The 21,428-nt window shown below is 38.8% G+C and overlaps 1 protein-coding gene across 3 annotated transcripts in view; it reads right to left on the bottom strand.

The window, feature by feature from the left end:
• The window catches only part of LOC127812178 (uncharacterized), a 40,032-nt gene that overhangs the window by 1,018 nt on the left and 17,586 nt on the right, over positions 1 to 21,428 (bottom strand). Inside the window, exons 3-8 of one of the 3 annotated variants that reach the window (XM_052352527.1) lie at positions 21,074 to 21,355; positions 19,249 to 19,368; positions 18,667 to 18,817; positions 17,619 to 17,839; positions 853 to 889; positions 612 to 760 (exon numbers count right to left, since the gene is read on the bottom strand). In XM_052352527.1, coding sequence (XP_052208487.1) covers positions 642 to 760; positions 853 to 889; positions 17,619 to 17,839; positions 18,667 to 18,817; positions 19,249 to 19,368; positions 21,074 to 21,355 — 930 coding nt within the window. In that variant the 3' untranslated portion in view covers positions 612 to 641. Of the gene's footprint in view, positions 1 to 413; positions 761 to 852; positions 890 to 17,618; positions 17,840 to 18,666; positions 18,818 to 19,248; positions 19,369 to 21,073; positions 21,356 to 21,428 lie in introns of those variants that run through there. The other 2 variants (XM_052352528.1, XM_052352526.1) reach the window with 2 other exon arrangements.

The following is a 21,428-nucleotide window of genomic DNA, read 5'->3' as shown; positions in this document are numbered from 1 at the left end:
GAGAAAACCGGTGAGAAGAGGACAGAATGCACAAGAAAGATCCTAGTACAACTTGTGTATGGGAATGAATATATATACATATAAGCCTGTTAACAAAGACGAAGCAACTGGCAAACCATCTTCTCCCAAGGCGGATTTAGAGGGATGGTGAGAATTTCAAATAGATGTAGTCAATAATGTGTGTGCTCTCTTCTTAATTGAAGCAATAAAGATGTAATTAACTTCACAATACCCAGACCACCTTAACTGAGATTTACATAGAAATGATGATGCACTTTGTGCTTAATTTTGTCATTTAATAAGCATAGAATATTACATGTTTAATTCTTGAGAATTATATATATATATATATATATAATACGTCTTTCTGTTTCTTTTACAGAAGTTAATTCAAATACTGATGGGTAATGGGATGTTAAATATGGGACAATTTTCTCAGATTAACATACGTGAGATATGGTACATAATTTTGACACAAACAAGCAAGATACCCGACTGTTCAAGACATCGATTTTAAAATATAATGTCAGATGTATATCTGCATACTGGAACAACTTCACAAATTGAATCTATATTTGATTCTACGTTGTTATATCACCAGAATACCACACCTTTAAAAAGAGTTTTCAAGGTGGATCTATTTACTCCAAGAAGACTTGAATCCTGTCGCCCATTGTGTCACTAAAATCCAACAACATCTTCCCTCCCACTTCTGAAGCAGCATCATCGAGCAGCGCCTTGATGTTTACACCCCCTAATGCTGTGTACAAAGTACAAAAAATGCTTTCTCATACCTATCCCTCCAGAGCGATGTCAAATTCTGACAACAAAAGGAAAAAGGGAATACAATACCTGGAACTATATTTGTGAGTCCATCCAAAAATCCAGCCTGACAAAGAAAAATGCTTACTTATTGAAGGTGAAGTTCCAGTATCATTATAAGGTAACATGTAAAAAGAATTATGTTGAACAAATTGTCAACTTGAACAGATCTGACGTGCATATATGACTTTGGGGCATTGCCAATGGAGGTTGAGAGTTTCAAAATTTTAATTTTCATAAAGAGAAGGCCCCACTCACATACCAAAAAAGGGAAATTGTCATTATGCAATGTGCATCAAGAACTGAATCTACTGACAGATGACCTTGCTTAAGTTCTACTTCGGTATTCAGATAAGATCCAAGTATTCAGCCGGATGACAGACAGGCATGGGGTCTGTGGTAATTGTTAACTTGTTTGTATAAAAGTATATTCAGGATTACTATATGCACCTAGAATGTTGCAGTGCAAAGCTGAAAAATATGTGCCATGAATGTATGGTGTTTCCACACCTCTGAGACTGACATTTTAGACACTCTTAAATGTATGCCTTCCACATCTTGGATTTGTATATAAATTACAAGACATAATATATTATTGTGTCTGTAACACCTTTTTTAGAATATATTTGGAGGCTTAAGGAAATAAATTCTAATTTAATTTGGAGAAAATTTGGGATTGTTGGTAAGATTTGGGTAAGTGCGTGTGAAATTAGAGAGTGATCTAATTGATCAAAGAATGGGTTAAAAAGAGTAGGTGAATATATATACACACATATATAAAAAAGTAATATTCTACAAATATATATATACATAAATATATATATTCTATATATTTTAAGAATATATACAAAATGTAAATATATACATGTATATGCATATCTATGTGTGTGTGTAAGTATATAATATTAATAAAAAATAAAAAAAAAAAGAAGGAAGCCCAGCAGTCGGGCGCATGGCTGGCTCATGTGCCAGCCCGCCAGGCCACCATGTGGCAAGAGGTCCATTTCCATGAATGGGACCCCATGACCCCATGGCCTTCACAGCTAGCAGCTGGTAGCAGCTTGCTGCACCAAAGGGGATGGTTTGGAAACCATCTCTCATTGATCCCCATTGACTCCCTTTCTTTTCTCTTTTCTCTCTATGTATAATATATATACATTTCACCAACAAAAAAAAAAAAGGTTTCAAAAAACAAAAATCCCTCAAGTTAATTGACTTTTTTATGGAAAAAATTAGGGGTCCTATAAAATGGGAGATTAGGGGATGGTCTCCCATTTAAGGGAGTTGAGCAAGTGTAAGAGTGGAGAGAAAATAGAGAAGAATAGAGAAAGAAGGAAAGAAGAGAGAAAACTTGTGAAGGAAAGATGAAGCAAGGTGACTAAGGAGAGGTTGGGAAGCTAGGAAGAGTGAGCAAGATCTTCTCCAAAGAGATCCTAATGTAAGGTTCTCCCACCCACAAACTCTTACTTTGTAGATTTTTCGTGTTGCATGATGATGCACTAGAAGCATGTATATATTTTGGCGATATCAAATGTATCAAGCATGCCAAACTTACTGTATGAACTAAGTTTTCACTTAAGGCACATCATTTTATTTTGATGGAAATGAACGACTTTTACGTTTATATCTTAGAGTTGTAGCGACTTAGAAATTTATTCTAAGGATTTCTAAAGATTTTTGGTTGGGATGCCCAAAAAGTTTTTTTTTTTCTTTTCTTTTAAATTTGGTATTCCAAAATGAATAAAAAATTTAGATTTCTTAATACGAGTTATGAATTAAATTAGGTTTGAACCGTGAAAATGAGTGGGCACATAAAGACTTTACATTGATAAACTAAACCAAACATAAGAGTTTAGGTCGGAAGATAACACTATTAGAGGTAAACCTTTCTAAGCATCGCTCAAGAGGATAATCTCTAGTGAATTTGAGAAAAATAAACAATAAAAATGGAAGGTCAAATGAATGAAGGTTTTGAAAGCAAGATGTAAATCATTTAGCAAAGGACCTTTATGAAAAATGTTTTTTGCAAAAAAAAAACTCCAAATTATGACATTAAAACATGCTTTAAAGAGAAGGGTGTTTCAATGTCAAATCATATCACTAAAGCTAGAGTTTGATTCATTTTGTAACACCATAGGTCCTCACCCAAAAAGCTAGCCAAAGTTGACTTATATGCTCATAGGACCAATATACCCAATACCTCCCTAGTACACTATCGATGTGGAATGGGTCATGACACATTTCTTCCTATTAAGTCATCAGGACATCTCTAAAAGAACAGGAATATAATTTTTTCCTCTTTCTTCCCTGTGAATACAACATCTACAAAGGTTGATTAATGGCTTCCGAGATATATTGCACTTTCATAGTGTGAATGATAGATATGAAACACTTATATTGTAACTAGGGTTTCAGATGTGAAATGAAGAAAGAAAAAATCACAGAAGGAGAAAAATGAGAATGAGAGGTTCTGAAGAATGCCTTGATCAATGAATTAATCAAAATAAAATAAGGCATAGCTGAACTATTTATATCCAGCTATCCTTGACAACAAACTAACTAACTAGCTTAGCTACTTAACTAATCCTTTACTACATACAACAAACAACATAACTAATTATAGTAATTCACTATACTATTTAGCATCAATTTCTTCAACATTCCCCCTCAGATTAGACCTCCTGGCAGGGTTAGAACATGTAAGCTTTGTCTTGTCTGAAACTACTGGCACATGAAAATATATAGGAGATAATCTAAGCCCAAGTTTGTTACACAAAAATGACAACCTATCTCTTGATAGTCCTTTGGTAAAGATGTCTGCCACTTAATGTAGAGTAAGAATATACCGAATTTCAATCTCTCCATTTTTCACCTTTTTTCCGAACAAAGTGCACATCTATTTCAATATGTTTGGTACGTGAGTGAAACACTAGATTTTCTACTATGCTCTTTGCTGCTAGGTTATCACACCATAGGATTGGAACATGGGCTAATGGATAGCCCAATTTAGAAAACAAAGATTTTAACCGAATGATTTCAGTTACTCCTTGTGCTACTGCATGATACTTTGCTTCTCCCACAGAATGAGCCACCATAGACTGTTTCCTAGAGCTCCAAACCAACAAATTTTGGCCAAGAAATATACAAAATCCACTGGTAGATCTCCTAGTTACTATGCAACCAACATTGTCTGCATCAATGTAGATCGTTAGGGACAATTCACTAGAGGTAGGTGCAAACAGCAACCCTAGACCTATTGTGCCCTTGAGATATCGAAGTACCCATTTACAAGCCATCCAATGTTGCACGTTAGGAGAGGATAGGAACTGATTCAATTTATTAACCACAAAAGCTATATCTGGTCGGGTATAGGTCAAGTATTGGAGAGAACCAATAATGGTTATATAGAGTGATGGATTAGAAAAAACTATCCCCTTCATTAGTCAATGAAATGCCCAAGTTCACTAGTGTCTCACAAGGCTTGCAGTCTTGCATTCTCGCCTTTTTCAACAAATCGAATGCGTATTTGGATTGTGTAAGATACATACCACTAGCATCTCTATGAGGCTCAAAACCTAGGAAATAATTGACTGAATCTAAGGTTTTGAGTGCAAAATAAGTGCCCAAATCATGACAAGAATATCATCAACACACACCAATATGAACAATACAGCTTTAGTGATTCTCTTAATGAATAAAGAAGCATCTGAAACAGACCTGATAAAACCCCAATTTTGCAAAGTTGTCCTTGATTTGGTGTACCAAGCTCTAGGTGCTTGTTTGAGACCATAGAGTGACTTTGTCAGCTTACAAACATAGGAGGGAAATCTGAAATCAATAAAGCCCTCAGGTTGTACATGTATACATCTTCAGTTAGGTCCCCATTGAGAAATGCATTATTAACACCCAATTGTTGTATGTCCCAACCAAATGTGACTACCAAGGAAAATAAAACTCTAATGGTGGGAGCCTTAACAACATGAGTAAAGGTGTCCGCATAGTCTATTCCAGGGGTTTGAAGAAAACCCTTAGCTACCAAACGAGCCTTATGCTTGAGAATTGACCTATCAAATTTATACTTGACCCTAAATACCCATTTGCAACTAATAAGATTCATCTAAGATGAAAACGAAACTAAATCCCATGTATGATTGTGCTGTAATGCAGAAAATTTCTCCTTCATAGCCGTAATCCAATAAGGATCTAAGAGAGCTTCATGGACTAAATTAGGTTCTAGGGTACTCATTAATGCATGGGGAGAGGTAGCAATAGGTTGTTTGGACTTAGATTGAGTTATCATAGGATGAAAAAAGGGTGCTGGAGCAAGTTTATGTTTAGGAATATGAGGCTGAATAGGCTGGCAAGACTGCTGATTTGAAGAAGGCTCTGAAGACATAATAGGAGAGGAAACATAATTAGTAAGATCAAAAGGTGATAAGGAAGGAACTGAAGATTGTGCTACTCGAGCAACATTAGAAGAGAGAGAAGGAAATGAAGGATAGAGATTGAAGGACCATGAGACTGAAGTGCAGATGAGGAACAAGTTGAGGGTAAGAACAAGCTAAGATAGGGATACTCATCTGGATTAAATTTAACATGTCTAGAGACATATACTCTACCTGAAGGATGTAAACATGTATACCCCACTTGAACATGGGTATAACCAAGAAACACACACTTGGAAGAATAAAAATCAAACTTGTGTCGATTATAAGGTCGAACATAGGGAAAGCAGGAGCACCTAAAAGGTTGAAGGTCAATGTAGTTAGGTTATTTATGATAAAGTAACTCAAATGGAGAGCAAAATTTTAGGACAATAGAAGGTAAAATGCTTCTACCCAAAATTTTAAAGACATATGAGCATGGTGTCACGCTCCGTTCGTGACACTATCGAAGACAGGTGCTGATAGTCAAGAGAGGCATGAAGATGGGCACGAGAGGGGTGTCAAGCCAAAGTTTGAAGACGCGAGAGGGATGCGTGGCCAAGGATGCGGGGAGACGAAGGCAAGACAACGCTCCATCGGACACGCGAGCAGGCCAATGTCGAAGGAACGCCCGAGAGGTTTGTGGAAGGTTTCGAAAGCGTATGGGACATGGTTGAGTTGGAGAGGTCTGAAAAGCTCCATGGATGGGCATTAAAGGAACTCTTTAGAAGGCTCAAGAGAGTTGCAAAAGAATGGGGCATTCTAGAGAATTCCAAGGGAAGATTCTAGGGGCTTATTCTAAGAGCTCCATAATAAATATCTAGGATATTTTGTGTAGAGAATTCTAGAGGGAGATGGGAGACCGTTGGATCAAGTTGATCTCCATTGTCCATTCTAAGGAGGTGAAAGTATAAATAGGAGTGATGCCTTCATTTGCAAAACATCCCCAAATCCTCCAACAATCCAAGAGTGTGGAGAGCTAGAGTGAGAAGTGAGGCACTTGTGCAAGGGCAAGTGAGGGCTTGTAGTCACAAGTGTTCTACAAGGGTCGTTGTAATTGTGTACAAGAGGTTGTATATTTCTCTCTATGTTTGTTTGCCGATTTCCCTTTCATTCTACTTAAAAGCACTTGAGGGGTGCTTGTGTGAGGGTTAAGCTGACTTAGCTAGTATCCGTGGAGGACGGATCGAGGAGCTAAGGTCGCACGAAGCTCATGAATCTCCAAGTCCGTGACAGTTGCCATCAGAACCGCGTTTAGCACCAGGTTGGCGTTGGCATGATGGCTAACAAGGGAAACGAGTCCGGCACAACAGAGGTCCACTGAGGACGTGATGCTACCTCTGCCAAGGATGGCACCAAGCGTGAACACAGCACAAGTCGGGTACGTATGAAGGCCCTTGAGGAGATGTTCATCAATGCAGGGGAACACATTGAGGCCGTGGAACATTCGCTCTCAGTGTTGGAGGCACATACGATGGATCAACTTAACGCCATCAAGGAAGAAAAGTGTGTCGTGAGGGGCGACCTTGCTACGTTGGAGGCAAAGGTCATGGATGGCATCACGGCCATCCCAAACCAAAGTCAACTAGCCTTGCGAGGAGATGAGCAAAGAGATGGCCGCATGCAGGAGGACAACATCTAGCTCGGGTGCTAGCACATCATCTATTACTCCAAGGGTGGAGTACCCCAAGCCGAAGGAGTTTACCAGCAAGCGGGATGCTAAAGAGGTCAAGAATATCCCATGGCAGATGGAGATGTACTTCGAAGGTGTTAACATCATCGATGAGGCCACAAAGGTACGCACTACCACTCTACCTTAGTGACGTTGTGGCATTATGGTGGCGCCACAAGCACAATGATATAGAAAGTGGGAAGTGCAAGATTGAGATGTGGGCTGATTTCAAGAGGGAGTTGAAGCGCCAATTCTATCCCGAAAATGTGGTGTACAAGACACGAAAGAAGATGTGAGAACTCAAGCAAAGATCCACGATTTAGGACTACTTGTAGGAGTTCACAACACTAATGCCTCAAATCCCAAGCATGGCAGAAGAAGACTTGCTCTTCTACTTTACTGACGGTCTCCAACATTGGGCAAGAATGGAGTTACTACAACGAGGAGTTAGCAACGTCGATGAGGCAATAGCAGTAGCGGAATCTTTGGTGGACTATCGCATGGAGGATGCCTCGAAACGCAAGGAGCCACGGGATAACCATGACAAAGGTGGGGGAGATGAAGAGAGAACTCTGTCCCAACCAAAAGACAGTTACTTCTCTTCTACAGGTGGCAAAGACACGAGGTCTCAAGGCCGAAGAGAGTATGAAGAGAAGAAGGGGACGTTTGGGCCAAGGGGAGGATGCTTCAATTGTGGTGGGCCTCATAGAATGAAGGAATGCCCTAAGATCAGTGCATTGTTGGCTATTGTGGAGGAGCCGAGGAACAAACGAGCTCGAGAGGAGGAGCCAAAGTAAATGGGGGCAATCCAACTCTTGAACAATCTAGAGGTTGGAACCAGGGAGCCAACTAGCGGGATGGCCGAAGACAATGGCCTCATGTTCGTGGAAGGCTGCATCAATGGACAAGACGTCCGAGCCTTGGTGGATGCGTGAGCTTCCCACAACTTTGTATCCAAGGGAGAGGCCAAGCAGCTAGGCCTCCAAGTTACGAAAGACGATGGATGGATAAAGACGGTCAATGCTAAAGCCAAGCTGTTATTAGGGGTAGCACGAGGCGTGAGGCTACACCTTGGCATGTGGGAGACTTAGGTGGACTTCTTAGTAGCACCGATGGATGGCTACGAGATGGTATTGGGGGGGTTGGACTTTATGAAGAAGTCTAACACGATGCTAGTGTCGAGCATGAAAGCGTTGTGCATTCTTGGAGGGAATGCACCTTATATGATTCCCATCAAGGAGGGGTCGTATGAGACGAGTCTCAGGAATGCATCTTGTCGAGAGGACAAGCAGATGCAACATGTATTACTTGGGGACAATCTGGCTTGTTGAGGGATGCAGGTTGGACACGACACATCAGACGACGAAGGCGTCGCCACAATAGGTGGGGGAGATTGTCACCTTCCGTTCGTGACACTATTGAAGACAGGTGTCGACAGCCGAGAGAGGCACGAAGATGGGCACGAGAGGGGTGCCAAGCTAAAGTCCGAAGACGCGAGGGGGATGCGCGACCGAGGATACAGGGCGATGAAGATGAGACTACGCACCATCGGACACACGAGCGGGCCAACATTGAAGGAACACCTGAGAGGTTTGTGGAAGGTTTCTGTCATGACCCAAGATTCCATAGAAGGGCATTATAGTAATAGACTTAGCAAGTTGTTAGGAGATATTTTGTAATGCTGTTACAACACATGGATGCTGTTATTTTTGTTAGAGAAAGCCTATAAAAAGCTGTTGGTAGGGGAAGGGAAAAGGCATATTGAATGATAATTGAAATTTCAATTTCTCTCTCTTTCCCCCTTCCCCCCCCCCTTTCTCTCTCTCTCTCTCTCGTTCCTTCTCTCCCTAATTCTATTCAATCTCCCTCTTCAATTCTTCTTTATTTCTTCCCCAAAATTCCTTCCAATTACTTCTAAGACCCTAGCTAAACCCTAGGGTCATAACAAATTGGTATCAGAGCATCGTTCCTCGGTGGTTTTTCTTGTTGATTAATGTCAACGGGAATTGACGGCTACTGTCCAACGCAAGGAGGACTGGTTATCGGACTGTGAAGACGACTACGGAAACCAGAAGCAGCGGGGGAATTAATCGAACAATTGAGTCGATCAATGACAGTAGGTGTGAACGTTAGGTGGAGTGAACTGAATTCAATGAATTCGGTTCCAATTAGTCCGACGGAGGAGTGGCTCTCGGCTTGAAAAATCCGGAAGTGTTGTTCGATCATGGAAGGCGACCTCGGTTGTGGAAGAAAAGGGGAAGGTTCGACTATTGAATTTCGGAGCAGCAGGTTGATTCACTGCTATTTTTCAAGTCGCTGCAGTCGTTGAATCTCAGCAAACGCACACAGAGCTTGGGCAATCTTGAATCCGCTGTAATCTTCTGTGGAGAGCGATCAGTACAATAGGCTGACGGCTCGCGGCTAAGACCCCAATCTTGTCCAGAATTGAAGGTGAGCAAGCCAGGAGGATTCACGATTGGAGCTTGTGGACGGTGATTGGGTGGCGACCGGTGCAAGGAGCAATTGGACTTGGATTGATCGAGCAGTGATTCTAGATGAGGCGAGCATGAATCAATCAGTTGTTGCTGGCGATGCCGCTTTGATTGGTCGACCATTCCGACCCAGACGGTGAGGAGCAAATCTGGGAGTTTTGTTATCAATGTGTAAGATTCAGATTGTGAAGGTGTGCGATTGAGGCTAGTCCAGCTTCTTGGGCGATTAATGATCAACGGCAATTTCGATCTAGTAGCAAAGCAAATCCGCCCAATTCTCAAGGAGTTATGCAATTGAGGCAGCGGGGCTTGAGGCGATTTAGGTGGTCTGGTGAATTCAACGAAATTGGCAGTCCTAACCATTGACCAAGCGACTTCCAGGAGCGAATCAGGCTGAGCGCTTGAATTCTGGAAGCAATAGCCGAATCAAGGCAATCGCATGTGGGATCCGAGGTATTAGCAGTTTAGTGGGTGCCGCAATTTGGACTGGGGAGTGTTGGGATGCAGTGGGTTGGACTCGAGAGTGGGTGTAGCGATTGAATTGGCAGTGAATTTTGGTGATTTTGGAATCAGAAGCGATTGAAAATTGTGCTGGGAGCCTGGACGGTGATTGGGCAATAGCTATTCTTTGGCTACGATTTTGATTTGAGTGTAAGGTAGGGAAATCAGTTTCCATAATTAAGGTCTAGGTTGAGGAGGATTGAAGGCAACTTGGCCTAGTTGGTCCGACGGTGTTTTTGGCAACTTCGGTGAATTGATTGAGCAGCGAATTCTGGAGTCCAGTGAGTCAATGGAACTGGAACTTCAGACAACTACTCACCCATCACTTTCCGAAGGTTACAGAGATTGAGCTTGGGCTGAAAGCTGAGGCCAAACGTGGAAGGAAAAGCAGATTCGATCCCAGCCGATTCTAGTGGTGAAGCCAACAGTCAGTGTTTGAATTTCTGCAGGCGTAATAGGAGGTGATTCCAATCGAATTCTAGGCTGCTAGTAAGGTAAACAAAGGGTAATTTCAACTTTGAATTCTAGTTAACTTTGTTTGAATGGGAGAGGCAAAGAAGAGCAGTATGTTTATAGCTCCTTGGTCTTCAAAGTATGCTGATTGTGAAAAATCAGCTAAGGGAAGTAGGGCACACATGAAACAAATGGGGTCTCAATTGCAGCCGAATGATGCTGCATTTTTAGTGGTTAATTTTCATGCAAGAGAGCAGCCTCAATTGCAGCCAAAGGATGCTGCATTTTCAATGGAATGTCCTGCTCGTGAAGCCTTGGGAAGTAGCACGCAAAGGAGTCTAATGGAGTCTCAATTGCAGCAGAAGAATGCTTCATTTTCAACTGAAATGGAGCCTCAATGGCAGCCAAAGGAGGCTGCATTTTCAGTTGGCAGCAACAGGGACAAAGGAACAAGCAATGGGATTCATGAAGAGTGCAAGGAATTCGGTCGAATGTTCCGCGAGAAGTTGCAAGAGTTTGTAATGATACTGTCTAAGGAGTATCATTACAGTTTTCCTGCCGAATACTTTGATGACTATCATGGAAATTTTAACAAGGAGGAGTTTCTTAAAATGGAGAAGCCGAAGGAGAAGACAAGAAGGTGGGAAACTGATTCATCGTTGACTTTCGAGTATGTGCTTGGGTATTTGGAATTAGGCAGCAATATCAAGAAGGATGTTGGCAGCATCAGAGATGATATTGGTGATGGATTACATCCTTCAAAGGGAATCTGTAATGAACAGATTGATAGGGTAGTCAATGCAGAGGGATCATCTGATATTGCTAAAAAAGAAGTCCAAATAGAGGAGAATTGCAGCCTACAAAAGGGAAAAGAAGTTGCTGAATTACTTGTAGGGAATCCGGAGATCATAATTGAAACTGCAATCATCATTAAGGATGTTCTAGGTGATAATCGAGGAGGTCCAAACCAAGAAATGATTGGGGAAGTCAATCAGAAAACAATACTAATGGGAGCCAGCAAGAAATTGGGAGACTTGGACATGAATTCAACCACAGCTGCTTTGCAACCAGCTCTGCAACAATGGAAGGAGCTAATACCTCGTCAGAATTGGCAGTTAAAAAATGAAGGATTATTGAAGGAAGAGGAAGCGGAGGATTTAGTTAATAAGCAAGCTATAAATCGTGTGGGAAAAGATGGAAAGGATGAAGTGCATATGGCAGCCGCTGAGAAATCATTGGCAAGGATTAAAGTGGATATTGCTGAAATAGAGCAAGGCCATGGGATGAATGGGAATAGAGTAGAGGTTACTATGGAGGTAGGTATGTCATCCTTCCTCGTATTGGATGGGGGGATTGAGTGTAATTGCACAGCCATTGCAAGACTTGGGTGCATCGGACTTGAACTTGATAAAGTTTCTTCTGCTAGAGTCTTGCGCCAACTTAGTCTTAGAATTAATCTTGAGAACCTACAAACGAAGAAGAAGAAGCCTAGAAGAAGAAAGAAGGAAAGAGGCATGACTGGGATTGAGAAAACTGGAATTGGTTAATAGCAGTGACCAATTGTTGAAGTTCTTTGGGGACAAGAACTCTCTCAAGGGGAGGGGAATTGTCATGACCCAAGATTCCATAGAAGGGCATTATAGTAATAGACTTAGCAAGTTGTTAGGAGATGTTTTGTAATGCTGTTACAGCACATGGATGCGGTTATTTTTGTTAGAGGAAACCTATAAAAGGCTGTTGGTAGGGGAATGGAAAAGGCATGTTGAATGATAATTGAAATTTCAATTTCTCTCTCTTTCCCTCTCTCTCGTTCCTTCTCTCCCTAATTCTATTCAATCTCCCTCTTCAATTCTTCTTCATTTCTTCCCCAAAATTCCTTCCAATTACTTCTAAGACCCTAGGGTCATGATATTTCTGAAAGCGTACGAGACATGGTTGAGTTGGCAAGGTCTGAAAAGCTCCATGGACAGGCATTGAAGGAACTCTCTAGAAGGCTCAAGAGAGATGTAGAAGAATGGGGCATTCTAGAGGATTCCAAGGGAAGATTCTAGGGGCTTGTTCTAGAGATCTCCATTGTAAATATCTAGGATATTTTGTGTAGAGAATTTTAGAGGGAGATGGGAGGCCGTTGGATCAAGTTGATCTCCACCGTCCATTCTAAGGAGGTGAAAGTATAAATAGGGGTGAGGCCTTCATTTGCAAACCATCCCCAAATCCTCTAACAATCCAAGAGTGTGGAGAGCTAGAGTGAGAAGTGAGGCACTTGTGCAAGGGCAAGTGAGGGCTTGTAGTCACAAGTGTTCTACGAGGGTCATTGTAAAGGGTCGTCGTAATTGTGGAGAGTTTTAATACAAGAGGTTATATATTTCTCTCTATGTTTGTCTGCCGGTTTTCCTTTCATTGCGCTTAGAAGCACTTGAGGGGTGCTTGTGTGAGGGTCAAGTTGACTTAGCTAGTATCTGTGGAGGACGGATCGAGGAGCTAAGGCCGCAAGGAGCTTGTGAATCTCCAACTCCGTGACAATGGGCTAACAATGCAAGACCCATCTTAGCTATATGTCAATGTTTTCTTTTAGTAACACCATTTTGTTGGTGGGTATAAGGATATGTAAAACGAGGCTGAATGCCACAAGTCTGAAGGTAGGGTAAAAAGGTTTTAAATTCTCCCCCATTATTGGTTTGCAAGGCTTTTAGTTTTGAGTTGTATTGTAACTCAGCAAATTTATGAAAATTCACAAAAGTGGGTAAGGCTTCAGTTTCAAGGGAAATAGCCATGTGTATCTAGTATAGGCATCAACAAAGATAAGATAGCAACGATAACCCTCAGTAGAAGTAATAGGAGTTGGACCCCATACATAAGAATAAACCAATTCTAAAGGTTGTTTCGCTGTAATGGGACAATGAGCAAATGGAAGTTGGTGTAATTTGCCAATTTTATAGGAATCACAAAAGGAGATATCAGATTTGGAACAAGAAATATGAAATTTATTCAAAACATGTTGTAGTACATGAGATACAGGGTGCCCTAATCTGGCATGCCATTGTCGCCCGACATTACTTGTTTGGGCTACATTTAAGCTAGACGATAGATTTGGAGAGAACATATACTATCTTGTACATTTATTTGAAGAAACAAGAAAAGTGGCAACAATTTCTAAGGTCTTGAAAGAAGGAATAGCCTTGGACTTGGACACAACATGACCAAATGTTGGTACCAACTAGTATAGGCAATCTTTTAAGTGTTCCTCGAAGTAGCACTAGCCCTGAGTCCTTGTCCTTAATCAAACAAGAAGTAAAATTAAACTCAGCAACAACATTTTTATCCTTTGTGAGCTGAGATATACTAAGGAGACTCTTCTTCATATGAGGAATATAAAGTACATTAGGTAAGGAAATAACGGAGCTAGGGTGAGTTTGAGTATGTAAATGACTAACACTAACATTGGAAATAGGTAATGTCTTCCCATTGCCAACAACTTTATCAACGCTGTGATATGGAGAGGATAGAGAAAGATTGTTGAGGCTGGTGGTAATGTGGTTAGTTGCTCCAGAGTCAACAAATCAAGGAGATTCCCCACGAGATGAGGCTTGGGATTGAGTATCAATGGATTGAGGCAAATAACCATAAGAGGTAGACCCTAAGTTAGCCATAAAAGCTTCATTAGATTCATTAGGACCGATTAGAAAAACATGCGGATTTGATTGAAACTGAGAACCACCTCCACCTCTACCAAAATTTTCAAGATTTTGATTCTGACCAGAAAATCTTTGAAAACTCCTATCAAAGTAGTGGTAACATTTGTCTACAAAATGACTAGGTTTACCACATAGCCAGCAAACCGCCCCCACGGGGCTAGGTTTACGACTAGATCAACCTCGACTCCTGCCTCCTCTATTCAGATAACCACCCCCACGGGATACAAAACCTCCTCTATTATTAACATAGCCACTGTCAGATCTAGATTCATAAGAGGCAACATTCACATTCATGGATGGTGAAACAACATAATCGAAATTAACAAAAGAAAGGGAGATGAATTCTTAGTGGCTAATCTTTGTTCATGCATTAACAAGAGATATTGAACTTTCTCTAATTTATCTCATCCATCTAATATGTAATAAGGCTCACCACAGTTTCATAATCATGATCAAGGCCATTCAAAATAGCTAACAACAGATCCTTGTCACCTAGGGGTTCACCAATAGCAGCTAGAGCATGTGCAATAGTTTTGATTCTCAAAATGTAATCATTAACAGAAAGAGAGTTCTTCTTAACTGATCGTAGTTGTTATTTTAATTGAAATGACTTAGCAATTGTTTGCTGCGAGTAGAGAGTCTCAAGAGAAGACCATACCTCCTCGAACGATTCGCAATGTATCACCTCTGCGAGGACTTCCTTGTCCATTGTAGAAAAGAGCCATTCGAGAAAAAGTTGATTAAATTGAATCCAAGTCGTGTATGCTAGATTTACAATTGGTGAGAAAAAGTTGATCATATTGAATCCAAGTCATGTATGCTAGATTTACAATTGGTGAATTAGATTCTCCTGCTTCCGTATTTGGAGCATATTTAGGTGGAAGTGGAGACTTGTTAACGAATTAGAGCAAGTCAAAGGCTCTAATAGTAGCTAAGATTTGTGTCTTCCAGAACAAGTAATTATTGGTATCAAGTTTGATTGGAACAAAATTGAAGGATTTTGCAACTGAAGGAAAATCAAGTTGCGAGTCAAAAAATAAAGAAGAGTTTGATCGAGGTAACGAGGAGGCATTGCAATCTTAATTAGATGCCATGAACATAGGTCAAAGGCTCTGATGCCATGTAACTAGGGTTTCAGATGTGAAATGAAGAAAAGAAAATCACACAAAGGAGAAAAATGAGAATGAGAGGTTCTGAAGAATGTCTCGATCAAAATGAAATAAGGCATAGCTGAGCTATTTATATCTAGCTATCCTTGACAACAAACTAACTAACCGACTTAACTACTTCACTAATCCTTTACTAAATACAACAAACAACATAACTAATTATATCAATTCACTATACTATTCAACATCAATTTCTTCAACACAATAATTGGCCAAAGATGCAATACATTCAAAATAATAAAGATAGAAACCTAGCAATTCTTAGAGAGAGAATGAAATTATGTATAAATTTTGCAATGAAACCATTTACTTTTCTTTTATTGATGACCAACACATATAAAACTTTAAGCTAATAGAGAGAGGGCAACTTTATCTTCTTTATTATTATGCATATTCTCAATTTGCCCTCTTCACATGCGGCTAGACTTTACTGCTACGTGCATCAAACACAAACACATGCAACTATTTAAATATTGAACATAAAAACCTTACTTATTCTTATATCATTATTAAGTTGATAAGCATGAATTCATCTAAAAGGTTAGGTGTAAGCTTATAGAAAAAAAAATAAAAATAAAAAGAGTGGTGTAAGTATTTTTTATTATTATTTATACTCTCAATGTTCAAATATCTTAGATCAATCATCCAAAAACGTGGAGACACTAATGAGGATGCTATACATAGAATTAAGGCAAGATAGTTAAAATAGAAAAGTGAATATGGTATTTTGTGTGATCGTTAATAAAAAAATTATAAGATAGCTATAAGACTAATTTTGTTGTACAATAAGGAATGGTGGGTAGTAAAGCACCACCATGTGCAAAATATGAGCATAGTGAAGTTGAGATGCTAGATGCGTGAATGACCATACAAAAAATGATAGAATGAAAAATGAGGTTATCTATAATAAAGTCGCAATGGCTCCAATTGAAATGAGATGCAAGAATTAGGATGGTTTAGTTATGTTAGAAGAAGACAAATCGAGGCTCCTATGAGGGAAGGGGATAAAATAGAACAAATCCTGGGCATAAAGAGATAAGAGGAAGACCACGAAAAAACTTGGTGGGGAGTTCTTAGGTATAATAAGAGCTATAAGATCCTTACAGAAAATTTGACTGTTGATAGAGATGATTAGTGAGCTATAATTCATGTAGTAGAGCTTAAGAAAATAGAAAGAAAAAGAAGAATTGAGAGAAAACTGAAAGAAAGCCTGTTCTCTTGATTCTGAAAATCAGATATAAAATGATACAATGAGGTTTGTGAGTTTATATACTAAACAAAAACTAACCGTCTCTGACAACTAGCAGTAACCAACTGATCTTACAGAGAGCTGAGAACAAAACAGTTGAAAAACAACACTACACTGTCTTCTCTTATTTGTACATAGCAAGAACTAGGATTATCCTTAACAGAGCCCACCTAATGGGGTCTTGAGAAAATGGAAACCTGTTCTTGTTTTTGATACTTTCAACATGGAAGAAACTTTTCTATGAATAAAAAAATGTTTGGACATGAAATATAAAAAACAATTATAAGTTAAAGATTTTCTGAAACTATTATTTTTCTCAAGAACTTTTATAATACAGGAATGGAGACCCGTTAATGACACTATATCAGAAAAAGTTGATCCTACAATGATTTGGTTCTAATGAGATGGTAAACATTACGTGACAAGGCCTTGGAAAAACTAACAGAGAAAACTACATTTTTTATGTAGTAGTTGTTTAGTTATAAGAAATATTATATTTATTAAAATAACAAAAATCATTAGTGTTTCTGATAATCATTGAAATTTGTAGGGAAAATATATTTAACTACTATAAAGCTAATATTGTTTTATTCTTGTCTTTTTTACTAGTATTTAAGTTTTCCACTTCTCTAGGATGGTAGAAAAAATTCTTAAACAACCTTCTTTTAAAATATAAATCTATTATAGCCTACGTTCATTGTTATAACTCAAGCCATGCATCAAACAGGAAAAATCATTGTATCCCAAATTTTAAGACTTGAATTCAAATATTTTTTCCTGCCAATTACATATTGAAAGGCTAAATTTTGCTAACAAAAATACCAAAGAGTAATTTTGTTCCCTTTTTTCTTCGTATGTTTTGCTCTTTTTCTCCAATCTCAAATGGATTTGAAGCTTAACAGATCAGACGAAACTGGCAATCCCAGCAATCTGCCAAACTACAGAATTCTAGATATCTTCCAAAGAATTACAAGACTGTGATGCTCTGATTAGTTGGCCAGTCTTTTACATCTGCAAAATCACATGTAGGATATTGCTGCGGCAATTCACTTTCATGCACCATTTGTATGATTAATGTGATGTCTAGGCAACAGTTATATCTATAACATTTAGGCAACTTTGAAATAGTTAAATGACTTACGGGAATCCGAACATCAAGTTTTTCAAATCCATCTCGTCCAGTAATTTTGACTCTCAATGTTCGAGACCAAATCCCTGACAATGGATCCTGTGAACGATCTGCATCATAGGTATTGTATACATCAGGAGTTATTACTTCAACCACAGGATCTTGTGGACTTTGACCTCTTTTCTCAGTATCATCTTGAACCCCCTGTTGGATACTGTATAGATTGCTGCTTTCTGACAAATAACTAATAATTAGAAAAGCTAGTACAGGAATGTATTTGATCCAATGTTCAAGAAGTTAAGAGACCACCCAGGAAAGGAAAACCAACAGGTTAGCTTGCTTATAGTGCAATGTTGGTTCTATTATATATAACACCAATCAGTAAGGTAGTACAAATTCCTACAAATCCACCAAAAAAAATAAAGAGTAAAGAAAATTTTAGCAGAACAAGAAATAAAAGAAAAAGTTAGCACAAACTCAGAAATTTCCTTAACGCATAATGATAAAGAAAGAACCAAAACAGAGCTTGTATATGCCACTTCTAACAACAATTCCAAATACAAATTTTGAGCACCACCAAAAAAAAATCTTAGAATGGTTGCAATGGCTTGACATCTTTTATGTGACCCAATTGAGGTCACAAACCAGTCAAAAGACTTTCACAACAGTATGATAATATATTTGAGAATAAACTCTACATCATAAGCAAGTTGAGGCCAAACAATGACTTGAGTTTTTCCATAACAAGTGAATTATATTTTAACATAGCTGCTTGCAGGCTCAGGGGAAGGATGTCAATCTTATAATCAAACAAAGAAACATGGATTCTGAGAGTTTTTGAAGGCCTGCAGGGACATGCTTGCCCTTCAATTTTAATGGGATTCAGCTTGGAACAAAGCCAAAGTAGCAAAGGAGGATCATATACTCAAACCAACAAAATAGGTCAGAACCTTGTTGAGTTGGTTGGGTGCCCAAGTTAACCTAGTATTTAAGTAGGTTAGAGGTGCTTTGCAAAAAAGACAGAGTTACTTCATATTATTAAGGTCAGATTCATACCCACCTCTCTGTAAAGAAAGTTGACCAGAGCCGGTAGCATATCGCTTTTCTTCTTCATAATAAGCGTTAAAACCTAATATTTCTTTAATTTCTTCAAAAGATGGCATACTTCCAGGAGGAGGCATACGACCTCCTCTAATGGCAGCTAGTGCATCCTGCAGACAGTTGATGCAAGTCACTTACCAAGCTTACTGAATAATATATTAAAAAGAAATAAAGTGTAGACTAGTGTCAAAAAAACAGATCGAATTTTGAAATATTTCTGCTTAAATATGAATCCAATGCGATTTACCAAAAATAAAGAAAATAGTAAAAGAACATAATTGCATTTAATACAGCCAAGTCATATTTTTTTATTTATTTTTTATTTGGGGGGTTGGGGGCGGGTTGAATTTTACACATGAACAAGATAATTAACAGAGTAGAATGCTGTAATGATACTTGACAGGAATTAATCTATTGAAGGAAAACATGGAGAATGAAACTCAAATTCTATCCAACAAATAGAAGAGTAAACGCAATGTAATGTAACCACTATGCTTAAATTTATGTCAGTCAAGAAGAGTAAAAAGCAAGACAATCTGACCTGCATCGCACGCATTGAAACTGCCATCAAGGAAAGTGGATAGACCACAAGTTTATATCCAAGATCCTCAAGTTCAACAGGATTGAGAATTGGCGTTTTCCCTCCTTCAAGCATATTTGCCTACACAAGACTAAAATCAGCAGGTTTATCTAAAAATCAAGACTTTATCCCTTTTTTCTTTTTGGGAGAGGGGGGGTGTTGACTATACCACAGTTCATTATGCTGACATAAATTTCTTTAATTCTAATCATTATCAAGCAATAGATAAATAAATAAATTGAAAGTCTAATAATCCTGGTTAACAAGTTTATATACAAACATGATAAGCATTGGCTGAATGACCACTCTAGAAACTGAATAGTTTTTTTTTTTTTTTGTTGTGGTAAGTGAAAATAACTAGAGTCAGTGTTTGGATAAAGAATATTTAGGTAGCTGTAAGTATTCATCCTTGATGTTTCTTCTAGAATGTTTATTTATTTGAGGACCACTTGAATAGAAAATCTAAAGTGCTATATTTGTCCTTTTAAAAAGTGACTTTCTTCTAGGCAATTAACACTATTGTAAATTGATTCAAGGTTCCTAAAACCTTGGGTTGGCTAATCTAATTCAAATTATCAATATAAACTAGCCTTTCCATAAACAAATATATGCTATCTTCTCAATTTTTTTACGCTTTCAGGGTTTCCACCAAATTTGTAGACTCAGGGTTGTGTCTGGTGCAGTAGAATGTCACCAATTTTTGAGTTTGGGCATGAAATAGACATGGTCCACATACAATCATTGATATACACTGACTTAGGCTCACTGACTATTTGATAATTATTGTCTGTTCATCTGTCTTGATTATTCATTAACATTTTATTTGTAGTAATAATACATGATGTTAGGTAGTCACACATTTTGTCTCTCCATTTATTTTCATATCACATTTATGGTATGCATGCCAGTTATGGTTTGATATCAAATAAGATTTGTTGAACCTTAGTAGGGCCATGGTCTTATTAGGGGGTAGCGCCTGTCATGACTCCCACTTCTATCATGACAATACCCTTACTTTTTGTAATCCTAGAGTGAGGGAACTTAGATTTTTTAGATATATGCTATTTGAGGCTATGTAAGATTTGCTTATTAATTTGGCCAAAAGTGAGAGTATTTGCATGGTACTGTTGATAGTGTTAAGTTGCTTATTGCTTCTTTAGGTTGTAGTTGGGTCACTTCCATTGACCTCTCTAACACGTCCCTTGCATGAGAAGTTTATAGGCAAGTTGACACAGAATGGTGTCACTGGGAGGTGTGAGAAAAGGCTTGCTCCTTGAAGGGGAAAACAGAAGTGCCTTTCCAAGTGCTAGGCTCATCTTATTAAGACTTTTCTTTCAGCTAGTGCATTTCACCTGATGACTCTTCTTTTACATGTGGGTATATGTTATTAAGAGGTTGGAGAAACTTCACTAAAGGATGTAGTTAGTACTGCCTTGTCAATTGAGATAAGTTATCCCTTCCTCTGGAAGATGTTGGGATAGGTATTAGTAGGCTTCAACCTTTTTAATTAAGCACTTCTTGGTAAGCGGCTTTTGAGTTGTAAGTTCGATAGTCCTAGGGGTGATTGGTGTGTTACTAGGTTGTGTTTGTGGTATTTGAATACTTATTTTGAAAGTTTGTGATATATTTTTTAGTTGTATTGAATTTGAATTGAATTCTACTTGTGGATTGAGTAATTCTTCACAAACAATTCATTTCATAGGAGGAATGTGATAAAGTAGCACTCCTCACAAACAATACAGTACCAATAGTTGGTATTAACCAACACATATGCGGTATGACATACCATTTTTGGAACTAGTGGAGAAACTTCACAAAAAGCCTTCATTTCTTCCTTAGAAGCAAGGGCATCAATGAACAGAACATCTGCTCCAGCATCAGCCAAGGCCCGTGCTCTCCAGAGTGACTCATCAAATGACACTGCTTGACGAGAGTCTGTCCGAGCAACAATAACAATGTCAGAACCACTCTCTTTCCGAGCATCAAGAGCTGCTTTTATCCTCATCACTGCTTCCTCTCTAGACACTACTTTTCTGCCTTGTGTGTGACCACAAGCTTTGGGAGACACCTTGAAATAAAAAAGTGTAAGCAGCAGGCGTTTGTTCCAACAAAGGAAGCAATAGAAACCCCAAAAAATGACA

The sequence above is a fragment of the Diospyros lotus genome, chromosome 10 (assembly GCF_014633365.1).
Source record: "Diospyros lotus cultivar Yz01 chromosome 10, ASM1463336v1, whole genome shotgun sequence".
Classification (NCBI taxonomy): Eukaryota; Viridiplantae; Streptophyta; class Magnoliopsida; order Ericales; family Ebenaceae; genus Diospyros; species Diospyros lotus.
Note: the sequence above shows the minus strand (reverse complement) of the source record. Positions and strands in the feature narration are given on the sequence as shown.